Here is a 25,626-nt window from a genome sequence, read left to right as displayed (position 1 = left end):
TTGCAGATCCCCTTGCTGAACTTCAGAAGGTTCTTCTTGGTCCGTTTCTCTGGTCTGTTGAGGTTCTTCTGATTGATAGCACAATCCTCTGGCCACTCCTTGCAATTTTGTGTCATCAGCAAGCTTGCTCAGGGTACTCCCTGCCCCATCATCTAGATCATTAACAAAGATATTAAACAGGATTTAACGCAGAGTTGACTGGTGTATATCATTAGTTACAGGCCTACAGGTAGATTTCAGCATTCCTGCTGGAATCAACTTGAGTTATAATTTTAACAGATGCAGCTCTTAATCACTTCTAGCTTAAATAACACTTGGGAAGAGCAAAGCACAACTTCTTGAGTGCCCTGACACTTGGTGTGATCCTTAGCCATGAATCTAGTACTTAAAACTCCCCTCAAACATATGAGTTTAAAGCTAAACCATATCTACATGAGTGGGTGCAACCGAGTTGCTTTGCTACTACCCTGGGTGGACAGCAGCTCTTGTATAGGAACTGCGTAAGCTCTGAGAGGAAAATGAAGATCTTACCACCACTCTGTTCTCCCAGCTTCTGTGAGTCTGCTAGGCTTTTCCCAAATTCATCTGACAACATGAGGTAGAAGATTTCTCTCTCTTTTTACCCTTATGTAGAAAACCCCTTAGGTTGCTGCTAAGAAATGGCCTGCTAATTAGCATTGGCCTGACTTGGGCAAAGAGAAAGGTGGAAAAAGAAGTGAGATCTACCCCAGAATGCTTAGGAACCTACCAGTTTGCCACTGGGGATCTATGTTTCTTGCCAAAGTCTGTACTCCGTCTCCCACTGCAAGATGTAGCTGGTTCTGGTAAATTTGCTCTGAACATACCTACAGTATTGGGCAGAGATGGAAACTAGAACAGGGGAATAGCTACTTCAAGAATTATTCTACAGGAGTCCTGGTTTGAGTTAGAGCTGTACTTTTGTTGCATTAGATGTTAGATACATCACAATGTAAAATAGTCCTAGTGGCAGGCATATACACAATTAGCTGAAAATTGAGTAAAGTCTAGGAGAAACTTAAATGTTGACTTTAATACTGAGTAGGCAAATCAGTATGAGCACATATAAGCCAATGTTGTATAGTTTGCAGGTACAACATATGAATAAAATCTCAGTATATAGTAGGACTGTTAGAGAAAGAGCCATCATGGACTGTGAGGTACAAAGATATAATACGGAAGAAGCTGAGAAGCCTGTCAAAACTCAATAATGATTGAAACCTTGTGTTTATGAGATGCTACAGCTCTGCCATAGAGAAGAGATATACGAAATCGTTCTGTTATGTCAGACTTTTGGTTCAGAAGTAGTCGCTTCAAACCTTCCTGACTCAAGAGAACCTTTAAGTGATTCAGCAACCACTGTATACCACATACAACATCAGAAAACATTCAGCTGCTTCTTCATGGGAAATGTTATAATATCCGTGCTTCTTTTTACACCTTTTGCCCTTTTGAATTTGGAAGAAGTTTCATGCCTCTAGGAAGAAGTTACCCATTTTGTTGTGTGTTCATCCAGGTCAAAGGACAAAGCTTTCATCAACGTTTTTAAACAACTGGATGTTAAGCATTGCCATAAAGCCATCCAGCTGTCTGGTTCAAAGCTTCACTCTCACCCTGCTTTTCTCCCAGATGCTGAAAGCCACTAATTAACTACTGCCAAGCTGAAACAAAGTCACTATGTCCCCTCCTCCCCCCCCCGCCCCTCCCCACCCCCCGTCTGTTTAGTGTGGTCATGGTAAGCCTGTCTTTTGTTACTTATCTTTCTTGTCTCCTCCCTTTAACAAAATAACTTGGGCTCAAGAGTAGTTTTAATGTCCTATTACATTGATGGAAGGAGGGAGGAGGGAGGAACTTCTGCTTGCAAAGCTTGTGTCTACATTAAATTTCACTGCCCTTCCATTTCATAAGGGTTTGTCTGTGCTTGTTGATCCTGAGTTTATATTGTTTGATTCTCCAGCATCCCATGAAATAATAATTTTGTGCTATTTTATAGTGATCAATGTAACTGTGTGATTATAGGCAAGTAAATCCTTGCCCAAGGGAAATGTATAGCTATTAAAATGGAAGCAAAGGCAAAATATAGACCATACTAGAATGATGTTAGCAACTAGCTAGAGTGCATGCCATCAACAGAGTTTATTTCATGTATATCTCTTTCTTCCTTTGGAAAACAAAACAAAACAAAACAAAACATCCAAGTATGTAAATAAAGTATATGATGTTTCTATGAGCAAATTTACTTATAAGCAGAAGTTACCTCATAACATGACTGAACTTTTAACTTCCATTTGATAAAGCACTTCCAAAAAACCTGAAATGTAAAAGCAGATCTAGCTTTTGTTTCTATAATATCTTGTGTAGAAGGACAGACGATGTGTATACAGAAGAACGCAATTCTCAGCATATAATTAACCTTTTAGTCCTTTCAGAATTTACTCCTAGCAATTATGAAATTAACACAATCACACAAAATATTCTTAACTTGTTTAAAAACATCAATTTTGTAATCAGGCAAAGGAGTATGTCCAGCTGGGTCCTCAGAAGACATTGGCAAGAAATATTAACACAACAAAAACACTTCTAGCAGTAAATTATCTGTTTTTCTAATTCCAGTCAATCTCCTTTTCAGTTCGAATACTCTTAATTTTTAGAGAGGAAAAATCCTGTCTACGCATGAAGCACCTATGTTCATTTTGCATTACTACTAAAGAGTATATGTATTAAGTACTATTAATTCAGACATAATAAGGTATATGTATTAAGTACTATTAATTCAGACATAATAAAGCTACAGAGATTTTTTTTCATACTTCCTTAAAAAAGTTAGCAAATATCAGATATCTGTTTTTGGATCTATTACTTATTTGATAGTACTTAGCCAAAATCCTATGAATAAGGAGCTAAAAATAGAAAAAAAAAATCTTTTCTATTGAAGTCAGAATTCTGTTTACTTCAAGATAATTCCTTTTTAGCTGGTATTTAAGAAATAAATATTGATAATTTTAAACTTAGAAAAAGCCCTGAAATGCATTGTCTTACCTTAAATGCATTTGTTCATGCATTTGACCTAAGGACTAGCATGCAGAAAGGATAACAGACCTTTCAGTTCTTTCTAGAGAACTTTCACTTTGGATTAGTTTTTCAACTATCTGGACAGACTACCTGGTGGTGCTTTCTTGTGAGTAGCATGTGTAAGAGCAAGCCTTTAACTGAAGTTCCAATGGCCATATCTGTGACGTGTGTTTGCAGACTTGTACTTTTTCTACAGAATTTGTAGAAATTGACTTTTAGTCAATGAATGTTGATAGTGTTTATGTATTTGTTGCACTGTTTATCCCTCACACCTTATTATCTACAGTTTCTAGACAGTAACACTGTTTCCCATTTTGAAACTGGTGGGCTTGACCATTGTGTTCTTCCTCCTGCTCGTGCAATAGCCTGCAGAAAAAGCTTCTCTGCAATAGGCTTCCCAGGAGCATCAGTTACAATTCCCGGTTAATGTCAGCCTTGGAAGTAACAACTGACAAGAAAAATCAGTAACCAAATGTAGCGGGTTAACCCTGGCCAGCAGCTAAGGTCCACATACCCATTTGCTCATTCCACTGCCAAGTGGGATGGGGAGAGAATCAGATGGGTAAAAGTGAGAAAACAGGGTTGAGATAAAGACAGTTTAAGAGGTAAATTGGAAGCTGCATATGCAAGCAAACTGAAATAAGGAATTCAGCCAGTGCTTCTCACCAGCATGCAAATGTTTAGCCCTTTAGCGCTTTCCAGGAAAACAGGGCATCACTTGTAATGGTTACTTGGAAAGACAAACACCATTACTCTGAACTTCCCCCATTGCTTCTCTTTTCCCCCAGCTTTTGTTGCTGAGCGTGGTGTCATATCACATGGCATTTCCTTTTGGGCAGCTGTCCCAGCTGTGTCCCCTCCCAACTTCTTGTGTGCCCCCAGCCTACTCGTTGGTGGGGCAGAGTGAGAAACAGAAATGGCCTTGACACCGTGTAAGCAGTGCTCAGCCATAACTAAAGTTTTGGTGTGTTATCAGCACTGTATGGGTCACAAATCTAAAATGTAGCACCATACAGTTGTTATGAAGAAAATAAACTCCATCCTAGCCAAAACCAGTAGACTAAAACCAAACACTCTTATTTGTATTTGTTTTGTTGCCTACTCATTATGTAAGAGCTATTCTGCATCCACATTCTACAATGGTTAAGAATGATTTTGTAGATGAATATATTGCTCCCTCCAGGCTGAGTACATAGGTTTGGGTCTTACTCTACCTTTCCAGTTTGCTGCGTGATGCTGTAAATTGTGTACCAAATCTCTAAAACTGTCAGGGACTAAGTTCTAAAGGAAACAGTCAAAGAACAAGTGTAAGCATTTGATGAAAAAGGAATAGCAAATTTTTACAGAGGAAATGGAATAAAAGGAGTTCAAACACAAGGTGTGAATGTGTGAAATGTTTGCAAAATATTCTTTGGAAGTGTGGATTATTGAGACAATATTGTATTAACTTGGTAAGTATTTTATGTTATGGAACAGAAGCACATGGCTTTAGTGAAAAATGGCCATTTTGCCAGTTATGTGTTCAACGAGTTACTGTGTGCTCAACATTAGCCACTGATTTTTGCAGGTTTTTGTGTGCTTTGAATAACCATGGTGTCTGAACAAGATGCCTTGTAGTGGTAGTGATAGCTGGTTTGGCTTCAGAGTCAGTGATGACGCTGATTTGCCTCATGAACTCAGAAATGGCATGTTCAGCCTCTAGATGATGCTTTGCTTTCTTTTGCTGTATGGATGAGAATTTGCTGTATGTTTGTGAAGTGCCTACCACAGTAGAATGCTGGGCTTATTCAAGTCCTTTAGACCCTACCAGATTTCACAAGCAAACTGGATTTTCAAAGACCAGAAGTGCCCAGAGGAATTGTGGATGCCCCATCCTTGGAAGTGTTCAAGACCAGGCTGGATGGGGCTTTGAGCAGCCTGGTCTAGTGGGAGGTATCAAAGGGGTTGGAATTAGATGATCTTTAAGGTCCTTTACAACCCAAACCATTCTATGATTCTATAGTAATGCTAATGTATTTTCAAATAATTTCTTCCAATGAAGAAAAACTTACATTCTGTTTTCTTGCTTTTATGTATGAGAGAAGGAAAGGCATTTCCAGGGAATTTTTACTTTAAAGATTTACATTCTAGATCCAATAAGGCTTTTGAATACATAATGAACTGCTTTTATTGGCAAAGAAAGGTTGTTTGTTTGTTCCTGCTACAATAATAAAGATTTCTGCTGACAGAAGCAAGCTGAATGCATTTTGGGTTCAAAAACATCCTATTTATAGTTTAGATGCAAAATGATCTCTATTCACTACAGTGTCTCATTTGCAGGTTATCATTCTGCTTTCCTCTGAAAGCTAGTCGGCAGATGTTTCCTTCCATCTTGACTCATTACATTAGTAATACAAAAATATTCTGCATCATACTGTGGTACCCTTCATAAGCAGAACTGAAGAATAGAACCACCTTGTTTAAAACACACAGGACAGTGTAAAGAGAAAATACTCTCTTGAATATCAGTACAACTACATTATTCAAATCCTTCAGTTTTTGAATTAAGTAACTTTCAAAATAGTTGCATTCAGTAGCAGAGCATCAATATTCCCTCCTTAAAAATAAAACAGAAAAATAGAATAAAATAAAATAAACAAATAAAAATAGAAAAATAATCAAACAAACAAAAATTAAATTAAAATTTGCCACAGGTCTTAAGATAAAAATTTGCTACAGGTGCATAGCCTCATAACCCATCAGTGCTTCATGTCCCCATGCACAGTGACAGACTGAAAAAAGTACCACTATTTCACACTTCAGAAACTGCTTTAAGGATGTTCTTCGACAACGAAGTAATATTGATACCATTTGGCACCTTCTGTGGACATTTTTTACAATTTGATCAAGTGTTATTGTTGAAGTTTGATTGTCTGAAGATGTTAAATTTCAAGATTTCAAAATGCAAGGCTATTTCATAGAATTCAGCAGCTCCACAGGCAGGATTTTTTTTTTTTTTTCATGTTAAGTTTTATGGAAGAGGAAGTAATTTATCACTGACTGGTAGGTTGGCTTACACATCAGCAAATTTGTTGGTTATTTTCTTCAAAATTCCAGTCTGTGAAAAGTAATTAAAGATCATTCTGCTTATACAGCTGTTTACGAGGAAATAAAAAAAAGAGGCCATGTTCACATCTGAAGCAAAAAGGACTCAGCAATTTCTATGAACATTTTTCTGTCCCTTTGTTGACCAGTGATAACTAATGCTCTTTAGGTTTCACTGGGTACTGATCTGTTGAGTATTGACCTGTTCTGGACACTCTGGTCCGTGAACAATTTCTTTCTATATATTCCTCATCAGTACTTTTTCGATACTTATACCTCTACCAGTAGCTGACGTTTGTTTTAAGGTCACAGTGACTGGGAGAAGCAGGCAATGGGAAAAGAAATACAAAGCACAGATGGAAATCCTCTCTTGCTCTAGAATCAGGACTGACTGTCTCATTTTGAGAGATACCAGAATTAAAGAACACCAAAGATTCTGGGAATCTGGGAATTTGGTTCAAGTGTTTGTATAATATTGAAAAGATGCCAATGTTATTGTGCTTGAAAGTCTGTAGGTATTGTTTTGCTTTGAGATGGGTTAATTGCACACCTCAACAGCATTTCTTAACTTTAATGATCTCAAAGTACATGACATAAAAATGTTTTTTTATTTGTGAAGGAAGCATGAATTAGAACTAGTGTTGTTGGAACTCATTAACTTAAAATGTATTAACCCATACATAGCCAAATCTTTTTATCAATATTCATTTTCACACTTTATTTTGGCCCATGCTAGATGCACAGAACAGGAAAATCCAAAGAAGTCAATGCTGACATTAAAGGGCGCCATCTAAAGCCACTCAGATAGTTAAAGAAACCCTTACATAACACAGCTTTAAACCACCTTGCACAGACTATGTAAAAAAGGTTCAAGCCAAAGGCAGCCTGCAAAGCAGTAAAATCCACAGAAGTCAGTGGAAAAACATTAGTAATACTCTCTAAAAATACCAAGGCTTCACAATCACACTATTATCACCATCTTAACGTGGAAATTAGGCTAAGAAGAATACAAGTTCTTAGAAATCAGTCTAATATTTATGTCTTTGCACATCCTTCCAGCACAGAGAATTCTTTATTTACATGTACTTAATACTAGTGGCTAATGGACTGTGTTCCCTTACTAACAAAGCAATCTTGGAGATAAAACCTGCCCTCTTTCAAAACAAGCAAACAGAGCAAGTCTTTTTTTTATGTTATCCTTGACTAGATCTCCATGCCCCTTGTAGCTTGCCTCAATACACATGGCATGTTCATTTAAAACTTTTTCAAAGCGTTTGAAAACACTCGCACAGTGTTTGGACAGCAGCTTGAGAGACCCACATTTGCACTCGCTGCACATGCAGTGCAGAGCAGAAATGAGTCAAAAATCTGTCATGACTGCTTGCCACATTTTCTGTAACTGAATTCTGACTAGTGACTTTGGATTTACTCCAGAACCTGCCAAATCCACAGGACAGAAAAATTCACAATTTGACCCACAATGGGGATATTTTCCCCTCTTTAGGTGGGACAGAGGTCTACTTTTTCAATGTAATGATACATTTCTAAAGCACAAAGGGGAACTCCTGAGGAATGTAAAGTGTGATAATTTCAATTCAATTCATAAAGCTATGGGAATTCATGCCAAAGAGATTGCCTATGCTGGCTCAAAATTTGCTGCTAAAGATGATATATATTTGCTAACCTAAGAATGCATTTTCCACTGTCCAGCTGCTAGTTAAGATGATTAATGACTGCTTTGTAGTTCCAATTAAACTCCTTTATCACCAGGAGGGACGAAACAAGTTTTGATTTCAAAAGTGCTGCTTAAGAAAGAAGACCAGGGCTGCATAACACTGACATTTTATTAGAATTCATTTGTAACAAATGGAACTTGTGTCAGCAAAGAAATGATTTTCATACAGACTTTCTTTCGCCACCAATGTAACGAAGTAAGAAAATAAAAAGCACGCCTTTCATTCTGTAAAACATTTACGCGTACTACTAATTAGAGGTAATTGTATCTTTTTTAACAAGCCATTTTACAAGGTAATTTCTTAAATTTTTCAGTCTATGCATCCAAAACAAGAGCAAAGAACACAATTTTTATTATCTTTGTAAAGACACTCCAAGCTTGAATGTCAAAGCCACATAACAGATGGTTATGATGAGACCTGCAGCCTTCTGATATCTATGGAGTATCAGGGCACCAAGAAAAAAAAAAAAGAAAAAAGAAAAAAAAAGGAAAAGAAAAGAAGAAAAAAGAAAATTAAAGAAAAATAGGAGAGAATAAAAGGAAAAAAAGCAGTTGCATTTTTTTTAGCCATTGCAAACTTTTTTTTTTCCTTTTTACATGTTCTGTGTCATTTAAATACACACAAGTGGATTTTATAAGCAGTTTCTTACAGATGGGTTCAAGTTATAATATTATTGGGTGTAGAATCAATAGGGCAGTGCATAGTACAAAGGTATATATAGAAAGTGCAAATCTCCCTAGAGGGCCACTCCTTCCCCCAGCTATCCTCTCTGCTATCTAACCACTCAAATAATTTTTTAAAAAAGAGCTAAATTAAGCTTCGGTATAAATCATTTTTATATATTTTGTGGTTTTTTTTCCCATTGCAACTAATTACAAAATTAGACATAACTACACATATAAACATAAATAATAGCACCGTACTGGTTACGCTGATGAAACCAATTTTAAGCCTGGAAATGTATGATGTATGTAGACAAAGAAGCTCACAACTTAAATTAACTGTAGAAAGACTGCATATAAGAGTACAGAAAGTGGAATGCACATCAATGATGCTAGCAGTTATCTTAAGAAACACAAAAACTAAATGGAATAGTTATACAACAATTTTCCTCATAAATTGGCTCTGCTTTCCTTTTTTTTATTCCTTTACTTTCTTTGGAGCTTGCAAGATAGTCTGCTAGGGAGAATGCTCTGATTCTTTTACAGATCCAGTGTGCAAGAATATTCCCTAGTCTATGTTTCCAAAATGATGCTTTTTTTTTTGATTATAGTTTCTTTCTGGTCCTCTGCATTTGAGCTGAAGAACATGACCACACCACATAACCTGGCACTTCAATAATTATTTTAAAATACAAATCAAGAAAGAAGAAGAAAAAGAAACATAGTGCACATTTTTTTCTGGTTCAGATGTAAGTTATAGAATCTCATTCTGAGGTAGCCTTCATTCCATATATATATATTTATATTTTTGTGTTTTCGTTTTTTTTTTTTTTCTTTTTTTTTTTCTTTACAAAAGTGCTCAAATACAATGCTTGCTAGAGTTTGGTCTTTCATATTTTTCTTTCTGCTAGTAGTGGGCAAAGTGGAAGAAGAAAAAAAGTTGAGGTCACATTGACAGGTCATACCAATACTTCTATTTGAAACCCCAAAGAAAGAATTCCTTTGATACTCATGTATTGACAATGGTAGAAGGCATGATGGAAACCAGGGTCAATGTAAATGGCATCTTATCAAGAGTCTCAAAAAGTACTTTGTGCTGTTTACAGAATTTTCTTTGTTCTCAGGAAGAAAATCTAGTGTCACTCTCAAATATATCCTGTCAGCTCAGTCTTGCCAGCGTTACATGAACCCTCCCACTGAAAGCAATGGTTTGACTTTAGTACTCTGTTGACACAATTGAATGACCAGGACTTGGCCCAAAAAAGATAAAAAAAAGATGCATGAACACTGCCAATGTTAACTACTGCTAGTGTACTGCTACATCTCTGCAATGATAACACAATAACCAGTGACACAGTGGGTTTTAAAAGACAATGAGAAATAGATTTTTACTTTGTGGGCTGGTCTGTTACTGGAAATATGGAAAGATAAAGGGCCTCGACTACCTACATGTTTTGGGTTATCATTTATTACCATCCATACTTCATTAGAAACTGGAAATGCATATTTTTCAAAATTGTCTGATACATGTATTAAAATGTTTGAAAAGAATAACAGAGACATGAACAAACTGAACTAAATACAAAATGAAGGCTAACTTAAAGAAATGCTATTCAAAATAGGCATCAAATATAAGGCACTCTAAATGTAAAATTAAAATAAAACCCAGCATCCCAAAACAATGCTGTATGCCACAAAACGTTTGATTTCACAGAGCAATGTGTGTTTGGCTTTGCCCTGTTACATACGGTAAATGTAAATTATATAGCGCACACTATAGACAGTATACTATAGAATACAATTTTAAAACATCTTAATACCTAGTATATTACAACATTCTCCCCTCCTAAAGGGATATGCACTGACCTTTCCCACATGCACACCTCCTACATTTAATAATATGATTTCTTATTGCACTATAGTGTTACAAATATTGAACTTCACTGGAAGCCTAAATCACATACTCTGTGCGTGTGTGCACGTGTGTGTGTGTGCGTGTGTGTGTTCAAGTGGCAATGTGGATAGAAATATTGTTTGGGATAGAGAAGACGTTCAAATATCAATGATGTGCATTCCTCACTTCCCTTTGAAACAGAAGTTTATGGACCTTGGAAATGCAGAGATGATCAAATAGTAGTTTAATGTAATTGTAGTATGCTGAAAAACTTTCCCAATGCTTTGATAAATCCAGATATGGAAGAATTGGTATGTTTATGTGTGTGTGAATATCTACCTATCTGTATCTCTGTAACTATACAGAGAATTAGACAAGGGTAGACAGTAATACATACATATACTTATATATATAGAGAGAGCGAGGGTGTGGGTGTGCATGTGCATATGTGTGCATGCGCGTGTGTTAGCAGCATCTTTATACTTTGCGCCTCCCTGTTGATTCCAAAAGAAACCAAAAAGCCCCATTTTGATTTAACTGATTACAATGAATATTTTCTTAAAGAAAAATAAACCAAACAAAACCGTAAAAGTAATACCTAACAAGACTGTGGTACTGTAGAGAAATATAGTACTGCACAAAAATGTGCATATTTTCAAATTATTTAACATTTCTACAGCACGATATTACAGATAACAATTCTACAGCTTAAAAAAAAAATCTACAGTTTTTAAACAAAAAGATTAACAGTTATGCAACCTTTTCTTTAATTCACCTCAATGAATGATAAACTCTTGTTAAAAAAAGGAAAAAGTTTACACAGTTAAAAATGAAGCACAGGTCAGCAGTATCTTTACAATACTAAAAAACTAAATCGAGGACTTCCTTTTTAATCATTCCCACGTTTTCCCTAAAGTGTTATGATGAGCAGTATGATGGGAAGGGGTGATGTTGAAGTCAAGAGTCCGCTTTATTTGAGAAGCCAGGACCCAATCTTTTAATAAACACCTTGCACTGAACTGCAGTTCTCTCAAAATTCTTCTTTGCAAAAGCATGAAATCCTGAACAAGATGATCATTCTCTCTGATCATTTTCCTCTTCCCTTTAACTTCAACCAATGTCGAACCCTTGAGGTATCTGTAAATTAGATCCTCCAGACGCCTCAGTGGCCAGGATTCTTTTATTATGGTTACGTTATTAAACTGTGAATTCTTGGTCCACATGGAATAGTTTGTTGTTGTTGTTGTTGTTATTTTTGTTTTAAATATCCCCATTTTTGTTCATTTGTTTTTTTTTTTATATATCCCCAATAATTGCTCCTTAGCGAAGAGTTAAGAAGTACTTCTAAAGCACATCGTATGGCTCAGAAGCGGCTCTCTGGATCTTAAAGGGCCTGCAATAAAAATCCACGATGGGTTTTTATGTTGCATAGTGATCAAAACTGCCCAGATATTCCAGTGCGGCTCGATAGCAGAATTGGTATTGATCCTGGAGAAAGAAAGATAGAAAACAAAAGCATCAAAAAGCCAGTTTGTTGGTTGCTTTCTATTTTCTTTCAACTAAGAGTGAATACTTTTTGGCTACAGACAAATACACCACAGAGGCATCTGCAGTTCAGCAATATTCTTTTGCTGACATAACAGGAATCCAGTCTGAGATACAACACATGAAGATAGACACTCATTTAATGCAATAACATTTTCCACAGAATGTAGCTTCTTTTTTTGTGCAGAGACCATATACCCACTTATTGACTGTTTGTTATTCTGGATTAATACAACATCAGCATAAAGCTTTCTTCTCACTGGAGCATGCTAAGATGCTTTCCCCCCACGTATTTGAAAATAAGTAGTAAAATATCCAATTAACTCTACAGCAAATACAACAAACTAAGTGTCAAAATCCATTACAGCCTTAATATTGAATGCTGTACGTAAAACAACCAGGTTAGAAATCATGTTAAGGAAACAAAGGGAATCCCAACCTTTCAGTACTATAGGCTTTGATGAAGATGTGAAGGTATCTCAGCCTGTGGCAAGAAAAGGGCCTAAGAGGGAAATATACAGCTAAAGCACGTTATGAATATTAAAGAGGTTTGCATTTCAACCTACACCTGGAAGCAGAGAAAAGTTCAGTGTGGTGAGAGATTTGCTTATACCTCTGGTCACTCCAACATTTGGCATTACATGTTATCTTCACCTCCACACAGCAGTCCTTTTGCACATTTATGTAATATTGCACATTTACACTAAAATATGCACATCTGTGTACCCATTTGCAACTGCCACTCAGGGTTTAAAATTTAAAAAAGAAAAAGAAAAAAAAAGAGAGAGATTGCTTCTGAAACCATCTAAAATATCAAGGTCCGCTTATTTATCTGATAGTGCTATGTGGTAACCCCACATGGGTTATACTTGTTAAGATCGAAATAAAATTTATTTTGGAGACCAGGAAACTTATCAGATATTTGCCTCAATGTAGTAGTATGATCACTAACAGTTCTTTTCTGCTTCCTGTTGGAACAGTGGGAGAATGCAGTAGACATACGTGTAAACTTTAAGTGCTTGTGTGGTCTACGTGGAGTTGAAGTGCTTTGTTGAATAAGGATCAGATTTCCTGGCAGTTTATACCACTAAATGAGAGATTTGTTTTCCACAGGATCCTGAAACAAATGAGTATACAACACTTCGACTTTCAGCAGGGGGCATGAAGGGTAGCATACAGAAATAAGTCAAAGTAGGAGGCAGGAGAATATATTGCATAGCTGAACTCTGTATTTGTCAGGTAGGCTCCAGGAAGCATAGTTTTTCTGTATACTGTAGTTATTTCTTGGAAACAAAACGACAGAAAGCAGTCATTTTTCATTTTGCTTATCGAGAAGAATGATGGTAATGGAAAAGAAATGGAATTAACTCTTCAGTTTGGTCACAGTGATTTACCTGGCTAACTGACAAGATTAAAAATAAGTATCTTTATTTTTCATATAAGTTTTTATGAAGTTGTCTTCTTAAAAACAAGACTATCCAGCTTTTATTGAACAAGTTTAATTTTCTTGTGCTAAATGGCAAACTCTGGGGAACCATTTCAGAGTTCACAGACTTTAATTTAAAGGCCAGTGTCAATCAAATTATACAAAATAAATGTATGACCTAAAATGTTTCCCTTCTCTTGCCCTTTTGCTTGGTTCTCCTACCCTATTGGCTCTGGCTTAGTTCAAGTCTCCTGTTCAGAAATTTAAGTAGAAATTAAGCACAACTGAAAGTATTCTTTATGACATGACACAGTTCTAAGCACCCAGGCCCAGGAAATCAGTTGATATTGCTTATCCCTTTCCTTATTTCTCTATGGCACTCTAGATAACACAGAAAATATTTACACCATAGTTTTCCTGAATGCTGAATTTACCATTATGATTTTCAGGCCAAACAGCCACTTGCTTGGTGACACAAAGTCAAGAAAACTGTATAAATAATACAGTCTCACTCTGAAGCCATGAACAACACTTTGCTCCTGGAACAAAAAAATCAGTGGATTCACCTGCGGAAAGAACTTCCCTCCTTCTTTATTGCCAGACATTTCTGCCAGGAAACAAAGTTTCAATTAAAATGCTTCTTGGAAAATGGTTTTCCTCAATTACCATAATTTAGGATCCACTCCTGAAATAATTTTTTTATTCCCCAGCCTGCAGTATCTACTGCTGTAACAGGAAATAGTCCTTGCAGTACCTTTATGGAAGAGTTTATACTGTAGTCATATAGTCATTATATGACTTAAGATACAAATGTAAGCACATTTTATACAGTCTCTATCTGTGCATTTTTTGGTTGTGGAAATACCTCTTCTTTTCCATCACTGTCGTACATGGATACTATTTTGCTCACCTCTGTCTGTACCATGGCTGGCCGCTGCGTCCTTAACATTTTGACAGTCTGGAAGATATCTACAACACCTTCATATCTCATTCTTTCTAACACAATGCTCAGAGTTATGAATACTCCAGTCCTTCCAACACCCGCACTGTTGCAATAAAAGAAAAAAAAATAAGAAAGGAAAAAAGGAATATTAATTGGCAGTTAATGCTGAAAGAATTGGCTGACAAATTATGTGTGGTTACAACACACCATATGTGTACAGACTTCTATATGGGGAAAGGCTTGATAAACAAAATTCCACAGGAAACTATTGCATTCAGAAGAATAATTAATCTCAAGCAAACTTCATATGCTACTAAGTACTTCCTGATTCTCCACTGTTCACTGCAAAGTGACTTGGTTTGTTCATCCAGATATATAGTAATCAGTGCATGGTGAAGGAAAATGAGAATGTTTTTTGCCAATGATCTATGCTGGAATTGACAAGAGAAAAAGATACCAAACTGTATTTTACTGCTTGCTTTACTTTAGTTTGTTTATGTATATGCCCTGTTTTGCACATATTCAGTGTGTTAGTTTACCTTCTACTTCAAGTTAGAGATAGTCAGGGGATTTTTGATTAATATGGAAATTGTTCATACACACTGCATTTTAAGTAATGAATACACAAAAACCTTAAGACACAGCTTTTATTCAAGTCTGTCAGTCTGGATGTTTAGCTTTACTGATATATGTGCACCATGTCTACATTAGTCTGAAATGTCATCTTTGAATATACAGCTTGGTTGCTCTCGGTTCTGTCTTTGGTTTCTGCTATTAGCTAAAACTCCCAAGAAGCCATAGAAATTCCTGTAATCAATAGAGCCAATAGTTGTCAGTTACTAAAATTAAGCAATCACTTATTCATGAAGATGACTCTTGGATAAAGAGAGAGGTAACTACAAAGAAAAAAATTATTTTCCAAGTCTGAACTTGTATGGGTGGAGATTAAGCACCCCGTCATCTCACTGTTGATGTCAGTAATTTCACCAGGTTTTGTCTAGTCATATAGACTTGGGAAGATGGAGATTTGTGATGCCTATTCACCAGACAAAAGAGTGGAAGAACATGAACAGCAGGGAAAAGCTGAAGAACTCTGAATGTTGATACGGACTGTGACAGAGATCTAGTGAATTCACAGAGACTAGTGTGGAAATCAAATGTCCAAATTGTATGATGGTATTGTAGTGTTTGGTCTAGATCAGTGCACTTCTAGGGCTATTAAATATATGTGATTTGATTTAGCATATTTTGTATAACCTGTGGGCCTTTGGAGAGCTGAAGCAAAAGGAAATTGAGAAAAAACTTGACAAAACATCATGATCTCAGTGCTGGTTTACCTATATGTGATGAGGAGTGTAAGGTCTCCTCTCTATGATGAGGCAATTAGAAGGCTAAATTTAAGAAACATGCTGAAAAAATACTCAAAAAATAGCATTGGAACCTGCTTGGACTTTATAGAGCTGACAACAGCGTGATCTAAACCAAGCAGCCCAGAAAGTGACCAGCAGAGTGAAGGCAGATTACCATTTTCCATTCTCCTTGCTCCTGCTCCTGCTCAACTGTTTAAATATATCTGACAAAAAGGTATGATTTTCTAAATACACGTGAGGACTTCTAGCCTTACACATTAACCAAATCTTTATTACTTCAAAAAAAAACCCTACTCAGAACTCTTCAATTTAGCAAAAGGAGGGAATTGATTTGTTGTATTGTGTTGTTAAGAAATGAAAAAGTATCTGGAGAAGCTACTTAAGAGGAAGACAGACTAATATGGGAAGATCTCGATGCTTGCAAATGCTAACTAGCCATCAAGTGTAATATTTTGGTAAAGTCTATAGGAAACTGACCCTGTTCCCCTGAAAGTGGCAAGCATATTTTAACATTGTATCAATTCATATCAGAAGATGCTTAGGATTTCTAAAGAGTGATGAAAGTCCACATCAGTACTAGTAGCATTTTAATCTTCAGCTCATGCTACGACATTTAATGAAGCAATGTGACAGGTTTTAAAGAATTCTGCATTTAGAAAATTGTGAGGGCACTACTTCATAATTTAGTACGATTCACCAAAGTTTAAACAGCTAGAAACCAAAGGTAGGGTGCTTCAATGAGTCATGAGTAGGTACTGGTATTTTTGTAAGAAATAAGAGTTTATTGTTAAATGTTCATCTAAATGCATTCTGGGTAAGGCTGGTCTTCCTTATTGTCCAGCTAAAAGCTAGAATAACAAGACTATAAATATCTAAAATTTGTTGAGGTGAAAATTTTTCATCAAGGTGAACAGTCCTTTGCTCTTTTAACTATTTTTTAATTAACTGAATGATTGATTTAGAATTTTTTAAATTTTAACATGCTGATCTATTTGTAAAAAAGCCAGAGAAGGAGAATGTTTTTGAATTGTGGGTGGCAGGGGTTTACCGTGTAACAGAAAAAGCAAACCTGTGAAAAATGTGTAGAGTGGGAAGGAAACCACAAAAATGTGGTTTCCTTCCACTAGGGGAGTTTGTCAGTTGAAGAATTTATTTGTACAAGAGAAATCCTTAAAAACTCATCATGGTACAAACTGGAGGCATTATTACAGTAATTCCACAAAGACTACGAAAGTGCAGATACCCAGGATCTTGTACTTCCTGAAAGAAACAAATAAACTTGCTAGGGAAATTTCCTATTCTTGTAAATTGACTAACATTGATAATGATGATTAGCATTACCAATGTCTAAATTGTCATTACAATGATGATTAGACCTTTAAAGACCTAACCATGATGAATTATACTGGATTTGACTTTGCTTCTACCAAAGTCAGTGGTAGAAATCTCTATAATTTCACCATGAAAGATCACACCCATTTGGAGGGATGCATAACCTACTGCAAGCAGTATTTCATTGCAGTCACAAGTGGACAAGTTTGCACGGTACGAAGAGCTTAGAAGAAAAACATCACTTTGCTTTCCTATGTATGTCTGCATAAAGGCATAAATATTGCTTATTACTCCTCTGCTCTCAAAACTCATTAATGTCAGGAAGAATAAGGCTTGTTTTTGTCATGGTTGTCCTTCATTTTCCCTTGCCAAATGAATACCAAACACTGCTCTGCAGTGCTGTTCTCCTTAGCAGGCCATAAAAATTTTTAGGCACACAAAAAAAGTAGGATTCAAGAAGTCCAACACATTTATTTTGTCAGTCTTGCAGATTAGGGGAGCATAAAGAACTCTGTCAAAACACACTAGTATTTTAAGAACTTCTGGTTCCTCCTGGCGTTGGAAGGACAAGAATTTCTTGCACTCTCTACCTTTATATGCTCTAGTAAACTTGTTCATTTTGTCTTCATGCTAGTATTGGGGCATTACGTGGCTTGCAGGAAGGACTTGGAACCTGTATCAGTATTTTGCATCTCTGTTATATAAATGATAACATTTAATCTACCAAAAATAATTTAATGTTGCAAAAATGAGTATCTGAAATCCTAATGGAATTTATAGAAAACAATTTATTAAATAAGAGATAGAAGATAAAGATATTATTTTTGGCCATCTGCTAGAGACTCTAGAATACTGTAAAGAAAATAAATAAAAAATGCAAGAATATTAAAAAAGCCCACCATGGATTATTCCTGCATGCCCTGCAAGCTGTTTTCATCTGCATATCAATTGTAAAAGAATTGAGGGAAGTCATCACATCAAAAAATAGGCATAACATTCTGAAGTTAGAACTCACCAATCCAAACCTCAATGATTTTTTGTCTGACAAAGTTTCTAAACACCGCTTTCTACTCTGTTCCCTTTCTTGAGATAGTTACTATTTTTATTTGTCTTACCTTGATTAATACTAATATACTACTGAGGTGTAACTAGCTTGTTTACAGCAAATAATTCCCACTAAAGTAAGAGCCTCACTTTTAATTACCAGTGGAAAAAATATATCAGATATAGCAGTCTGTGATAAGGCTCTTCCTGCTGCTTTGTGTGCATAGCATTGACCAGATTGCACTAGAGATATTTTTAAATGAAACAAAAATCATGCGCCTCCATGTGCTTCAGAAGAACCTTTTCTGTGTAAGTGGGATATCACAGAACAGTTTCTGTTTTGTAAAGCAGTCCTGTGTGTTCCTTTTTTGATCTTCTATTTGATTACATTTTCTGATAGTTCACCTATGAAATTCCATTTACATATACACCTTCATTGCAATCAGCAATCAACTTCAGAAAAAAACAAATCTGCACATGAGTTGTTTTGAGGCTTTGCTTACTTACCTGCAATGAACAGAAATTGGTCCATCCTGACCAAACTGCTCTTTTGTTTTATGCACTTGGCCTATGAAGTCAATAAATCCTTCTCCAGACTTTGGCACTCCTTGTTCTGGCCAGTCAGTGAACTGGAACTGCCTCACTGTTCGGGACTGGCCATCCTTTAACAAAAGACACAAATAATGTATCCCAAAAGCACGTTCCAGTGGCTGAAAGTCAGTCAGCCAACAACCAGAAAGACAATCACAAAACAAGGACATTGAGAAGAGGTAGGCTAAGATCACATTTATGAAGACTCTTTCAATCGCAGTACTGGCTGGTGCTTTTGGACATTGGCCCAGAAGTGCAGTTTCATTAACAACATTGCATAGATTCCCTTCTGCACAGGATACAAGAGCTGTCTGACATTCTGCCTGTGTAAAAAGCGTATATGAGGCTAACGATGTAACAATCTCACCAGGTTATACAATTTTTTGGTAAGTTATGTTTCGAATCCTGCGGACTGTAAATTCCTTTACATATAGAGCAGGTAGAATAAGGCCATCCAATCTGACTTTCCATTTCATAGATATGCTCATCTACTGCATGGCAGGAATATCTTCACTGATAAGAATCGTTTAGTCATTGCCCTCTTTGCAGATGATATCTTTCTATGGTGCTTTCTATGAGGTGGACATTTTCCTGGAAGAAGATGGGTCAAGAGAAGCCAGTTGTTTAACAAACGATAAACTTCTCTTCAATCATCATAATTTCATTCACTAATAGCTTGGACTCAGTCAAAAATTGAGAAGAAAGGCTTCCTCTCTCAAAACAAGGTGGCTGAAGCTGTTCCTTCCCTTTGGTTAGGAATACTAATAGGATTGTTTAAAACTGCAGAACACCACAGCATGGTTATTTTTAGATGGAAGCCCCTGAAAGTACTAAATGCCAGCTTCTGCTGATGCCTATTTAATGTATAGATGGTCAGGACACATAAATAGAAAAAATACAAATGGATGAAGTAAATTTATTCTGAATTTTCAAACATTGTTCTTGATGATTTTGACACTGTCAATCTGCACAGCTGAAATGTTTGAAAACATGGGCATAAAAGCATGGTACATGAGCTACTGATGTGAACTAGTGCCTCTGGACATGTTGTTTCCTAAGCACCCACTGTGCCATGTCTTCGAAATGGTCTTGTACTAAGTGAAACTCATGAAAAATAGAAATGATTATAGGAGATCCCCCCCCAAAACAACTAGTTAAGCTGGAGGGCAAGAAAAATCCTTTATTTCTGTTTTTTTTTTGTCCCTCTACCACAAGCACTCATCTATTACAGACCTTTGAAATTAAATGAAAGTGATTTTAAAAATAACCAAAGGAAAAGCTAATACTTTGATTTTATGTTTCCTCTAGTACTGTGGGGTTTTGCCTCCCATGTCTCAGATGAGTAAGGAAAACAGAAGATGGGGGTGTGTGCCAGCCACTGCTCCATGAGAGGACACACATACACTTACTAGCTATTATATTCCCACTAGACAACTGTGACAATTTTGTAGTCTATTTCTGTGGAATGTTTTTACCCACTTGTAAAAAAAAAAATCTGTTCGAAAACATTTACCCTATTTTATTCCTTGTGGGCATCAACACAAAGAACAAAATATTTCCTACCAAAATGACATTTTGTTAATGCAGACTTCTCTCATAGTGTCTCTGTGATTCCATTTTCCCTCAAGAAGATATAATGAAATTGCATCCTTCAGACAGCCTTAGGCATATGGAATTAATTAATCAAGAAGAGAAAATAATAGGTTGATTACCTCCAAAATAACCTCCCATTCTTCTAAATTAAACAAAGGAAGCCTTAAGTCTGACTCACTTGCAACATGTTGGTTAAGGAGATGGAAGCTCTTCAGCAACTTCTGATCCTGATAGGAATTATGCTAGAATAACAGTAACTTTTTAGGGGTAGATAAGATAAGAAAGATGATGCTTTACTTGAATCTAGGGTGTCATTGGAAAGACCACAAATTTCTATGTGCAAAATAGATTTGATGGTAAATATTTGGTTTCCAAGTGTGTCTAAAGCAACTGTATTGGTGTATTTCATGACTGTAATAACTCAATAATCCAGTGCAAATCTGTGAAAACTGTTCTTATTTAGTTTTAATGGCAGTAACTTCTGTTGTTTAATGCTATTTCATGAGCATAGAAGTAAAATTAGTTGGTCTGATGTTAGACTAGCATTCAAACATATTGGGAACTGATCTGCAATTTCTTACACAGTTCCCTCTGCTACTGACATTATAAGTAGTGCTGCTTTCTTTTAAGTAGGTGCTTGCCTATAGCAGTCCAAATACAAATGCCAAATTTTATTAAAATCTTTACTTTCTAATGTTATGACAGTTTGCACAGTTAGTTATCAAAATTTGAACTTTCAGATCCCTACGTGGAGCAGAGAGCTTTTAATGTATCGCCTTATTGATTGGCTGACCGTTTGGATTTCTTGCTCCTCACAGGGGATATTCAATTGTCTTTTGATAAGGCTGTACAATTTATAATACACTCTTACAGTCATCACTAATAGTTTAGCCTTAAATGACACTGCCCCATCATATTGACCTCTGGAGTTTACAGAGAAAGTGAGTATAAAGCAGTCAGAAGTAGCAGACTGAAAGACTTACAGAGGTCAATTTCACCTTACAACAATTCACAGCTCAGTTTCAGAAATAACAGAGTGTTCTACACCAGACACTTGCTGCTGACACCTATAAAGGCAGTGTGCTTCTTTTCTTGTCTCTGGGTCTACCAGAGCACGGATGGTGTTCTAACGTTACAGACGGTTTTGGAGATAAGAGGGAGAGAGGCTGGTTACAGCCACTGCATCATTTCCTCTTCTTTGACTACAACAATTTAGTTAGATGATCTCAATTACTGGGTGGGACAGTCATAAAAGCCTAACTACAGGAAAACTATAATGTACATTTTGGTAAGTAGTACCCACCACTTCTAGTAAATTTGGAAGGAGCTATAGTTTCCCAGCACATCTAGAAAATTTAAGATGGCCCCGTGAGCTTTTTTTTCAACACAATTTTTCAACAAAATTTGGACCATCAAGGTAAAGAGATTTTCAAAATTGGAGAAGCAATGACGTGTGATGGTAAAATATCACAACAGGAATGCCAAGGTGTATGTATGCTTGGCACTTTTGGAAACAGATGAATTAATATCAGGTCTAATAAAACTACTTTTGCAAATTGAGTTATTCAACCCTTTCAGACTGTTTACTTGTTTGTTAGCTATAAGTAAAGAGAACTTTCATAAATATCCTAGTTCATTATAAACTCTTGACAAAACTTTTTTGAAATATATACTGTTTTCAGACACTTCAACTACATCTGTGGCTTTTTTGTCTTCCTTGTTATTTTGTGATCTGAGCTTGGTGAACTATGTCACACAAGACCTCTTCCAGTTTGAGATGGAAGAGATCTTTAATAGATGATCTAGGAAAACTACCAGCACAATTGTGGTGAAATTGGCTTTGACTGTCTATGCTTACAAGTGTGGCTAAAGACTGAATTTAGGAGCCTCTTATTCTCCTCTTTTGTTAAACACAAATAGGTTAAAGAAGCTATGAGTCATGTGGTCCTTACTAGATTTCAAATAGAATGAAAATCAGATCCAGTGTGTCTACAGTTTCTTCTCAAAAACACACACCTAAGTCTCATTTGCAAAATTACAATGTTCCTATGCTGACTTGGGTCAGTGAAAATACTGTCCATCTAATTACTAGTAGTACCTAATTTTACTTGAAGATAACATTAAAAGAAGCAGTCTAACTATGGGAAAGTCTAATATTTTGTACGCTGACTGGCAACTCTGAGTAATCACTCATGTTATTCCTGGACAGTATGTCCTGCTGTTTTGCCTGAACAAACAGTATTCTACAGTGCTTACAGAAATGGAGGCTGTCAGTAATTTTTCTTGCCATGCAGACTAAAGTGCTAGAAATCAAAAGTCTGAGAAATGCCACATATATATTTAAAATTTATGCACATTTGATCTTATATCACTGCTCAATTTTGGACTCAGAAATTCAAATAAGAAATGCAGTATGAAAATGAGGATGCTAGGGTCACAGCTGCATGTATCTACTCTGCAGATATACAAGAGTGATGAAAATATGCTGTGCCAAAAATCAAATTATAATGTGCAAAGCTTGTCAAGCTTTTCTTACGAATGCTATTTGCTTTGCAGTTTTTAAATCTCAATGTATTAACCTTCATACGCACTCAGCCTAGAGGGTGGTGGAAAAAACATAGTTACAGCTGTAAGTGACAAAAATTGCCCCCAAAAATGATCAAGGGGGAGATGAGGAAGAAAGGGAGAATGGTCCTCAAATCATCTAATGTTTTGTGGTACAAACAGTTATTCAGAACTTTACAAAGTTGTGCTGCCCAGATGTTAGATCTGAATGAAGTAAATTGTTCTTACACACAGACCCCATTCATTTAATAATAACTCTATCTGTTATTTGTTTATTCCTTGTAGAAAGTACACCCCTAGGGTTTTTCTAATAATAATAAAAATTAAAAAAAAAAACAGAGGAAAAGAAAGAAACTGACATTTTCTTTTAAACTTATGTGAACTAGTGTAATGCTATGTTAACTTACCCTTGCATCTGTAACCTTGAATTCCCTCAGAATATACTGTGGCATGTTGTATTCTGCCATTGGATCTACTACAAAATACTGGTATCTGGCTGAGCGCTCTGCAGGCCAGTACTGGTGGCATTTTTCCTACAAAATAACAAAGCAAAATACATTTCCTGCTACTCAAGACCACTACCATAAACTAGTATAAAACCATTTTTACTCAGATAAGTGTAATACTCATGGAAAGTGCCATCAGTGACAGGAAAATGAACTGTTTGTCTTGCTGTGAACATGAAGTTCCATACCTAGAATAAAAAATGATCTTCAATATTGCATTGCAAAGCGGTTCTCTCTGGTTGTTGTACGTCTGAACTCGTTTATATTTCTGCTCAGTTCTATTGTTTATCAGTGACAAGAGCTATCCCAAGCTTAATTTTCAATACAGAACGGAATTTAAAACTTGAGGCCACCTTCGGTTTTCTTTCTTCTTCCCTGTTGAAGCAAGTCCCCTCGGCCTCAGTCAAGACTCCATTTCTGCATCCACTTTCCATATCCTGAATCATCTCTGTTCCCTAGATACATGGCCTGACTCAGACTTCACTCATCACATACCAGCTTTATTTTGATGTAATCCTGTCCAAGTAGTAAACTGCTTTGTTCTTTCCATTACACAAAGCACCACTTGAATGAGTTTAGGATTGTAAATGGATGCTGGAACTTTAAAGTTCAGCACTATGAACACACAGAAGACATTCAGATCTCAAAATTACCACACTTTCTTTTAACATTGTTAAAAGAGGCGCTGCAAAAGTGAAGTTTCCAAATAAGAAATCTTTATTTTTTAATAGACAGCAACGCTCTCTCTGCATATTTCGGAACATCAACATGCAAACTCAGTTGCTGAATCTCAATAATCACAATAAAATGCCATGACTAGCTTGTCTATTGCAACACACCTACAGACTGGAAAACCTTACACATGGTGATTAACTATGCCACCAATATTTCAAAAGGAGAAGGAACCTAAATCCTCGACTTTACCTTTAGAAATCCCCATGACAATTAAATATTTTAATAAAAAATGATTATAACAAACATTTCAGCAAAGGAATGTTACAGCAGTACTTACTCTGCCCATTTCTCGTAGCTTAGTGAGCATGACCACAATTGTAGAATTGTGCTCCCAGAGCATTCTCCAGAAGTCTTCAGTTGTTTCTGCTAAAGGACCCTGTGTAGCTATGTAAGCTTTTTGTTGTCTATGTTGAAAAAAAAAGTAAATTAAGAAAAATATTTTAATCAAAAAAGTGAGTTGATACAAATGTCTCTGTTCATATGTAAACATTATCTAGAGGGAAAAAGTTATATACTATTAATAATAAGCACATTAAAACCTTATTATGATTACTTAATCAAACTATGGCTTTTTATTTTTAGAACTTTGAGAGGGAAATTACTCTGTTAATATTATGATATATTACTTTATCATTATTATTTAAATTTTAATGCAAGTCTAATAGATCAATCTTGTGTGCTGTAAAAAGCACTTTAGAAACACTTAGTTGTGCTGGTTCATTTTGTAGAAATAACTGTTTAACAATCTATTAAGTTTAGGAATTATAGCATCCAGCATTTTCTTTATTAACTCCTTTTCAACAGTCTGATGCCTCCAGCAAAAGTAAGGCAGGAAGAAAATTCAGGAATGGAATGCACTGCACTTCCAGGTCTAAATATCCTACTAACGGAAGCTACCACCAAGCTGTTAAAAGCTTCTGTATCAGCAGCTTTATAAGATGATGTCCAGTTCATGTTGTTTTTGCTTCTTTCAATCAACAGAAACACCCTTCTGGGTGACAGAGGAGATAGAGGTTGTTTCCAATTATGAGCAGAGGCTCAGAAAATTATCTCTGTGGATATGGATACTCAGGTACAGCTAAACTGCCTTAGGGAAACTATACCACTTGTCCTTCATGCCTTTTTCTACCAGATGCTTAATTCAGCTGAGGGCATATTGCCCCATGTTGTCATGAAGATGCTGGTGGGCTACATAACTGTTTATGTATAAAATGCTTTTGGCAGCTAGGTCTAGTCTTAATCAGTGTTCCAAGATCGTAGGTTATCACCTTGACACAGAGACTGTATCTCCTGTATGTTATTTCTATGTACCTTTTTAAGAATAGTTGTGAATCATGAATGTTCTTAAAATCTCAGTAACTTTCAGCATGTAAAACATATTGGAAGTTCTCAGTGGTTTAAAGGTAGGTAAAAATAAAACATTTAAGACTTTATGTCATTTACAGAATTTTCCTGTATTGATTATCATAGCTGAAAATCTAAACCTTTTATTAATATTTAAAAAACCACA

At 36.1% G+C, this 25,626-nt stretch overlaps 1 protein-coding gene across 3 annotated transcripts in view; it reads right to left on the bottom strand.

The window, feature by feature from the left end:
• Positions 1 to 8,061: 8,061 nt before the first annotated feature.
• PTPRD (protein tyrosine phosphatase receptor type D) overlaps positions 8,062 to 25,626 on the bottom strand; it is a 373,393-nt gene continuing 355,828 nt past the window's right edge. For all 3 annotated transcript variants that reach the window (XM_054186468.1, XM_054186469.1, XM_054186470.1), the window contains 5 exons: positions 24,394 to 24,520; positions 23,283 to 23,408; positions 18,634 to 18,788; positions 14,348 to 14,483; positions 8,062 to 11,954 (listed from right to left, as the gene is read on the bottom strand). In XM_054186468.1, coding sequence (XP_054042443.1) covers positions 11,886 to 11,954; positions 14,348 to 14,483; positions 18,634 to 18,788; positions 23,283 to 23,408; positions 24,394 to 24,520 — 613 coding nt within the window. In that variant the 3' untranslated portion in view covers positions 8,062 to 11,885. The remainder of the gene's footprint in view (positions 11,955 to 14,347; positions 14,484 to 18,633; positions 18,789 to 23,282; positions 23,409 to 24,393; positions 24,521 to 25,626) is intronic.

The sequence above is a fragment of the Rissa tridactyla genome, chromosome Z (genome assembly GCF_028500815.1).
Source record: "Rissa tridactyla isolate bRisTri1 chromosome Z, bRisTri1.patW.cur.20221130, whole genome shotgun sequence".
NCBI lineage: Eukaryota > Metazoa > Chordata > Aves > Charadriiformes > Laridae > Rissa > Rissa tridactyla.
The sequence above is the reverse complement of the archived record's forward strand: the minus strand, read 5'-3'. Positions and strand labels throughout refer to the sequence as shown.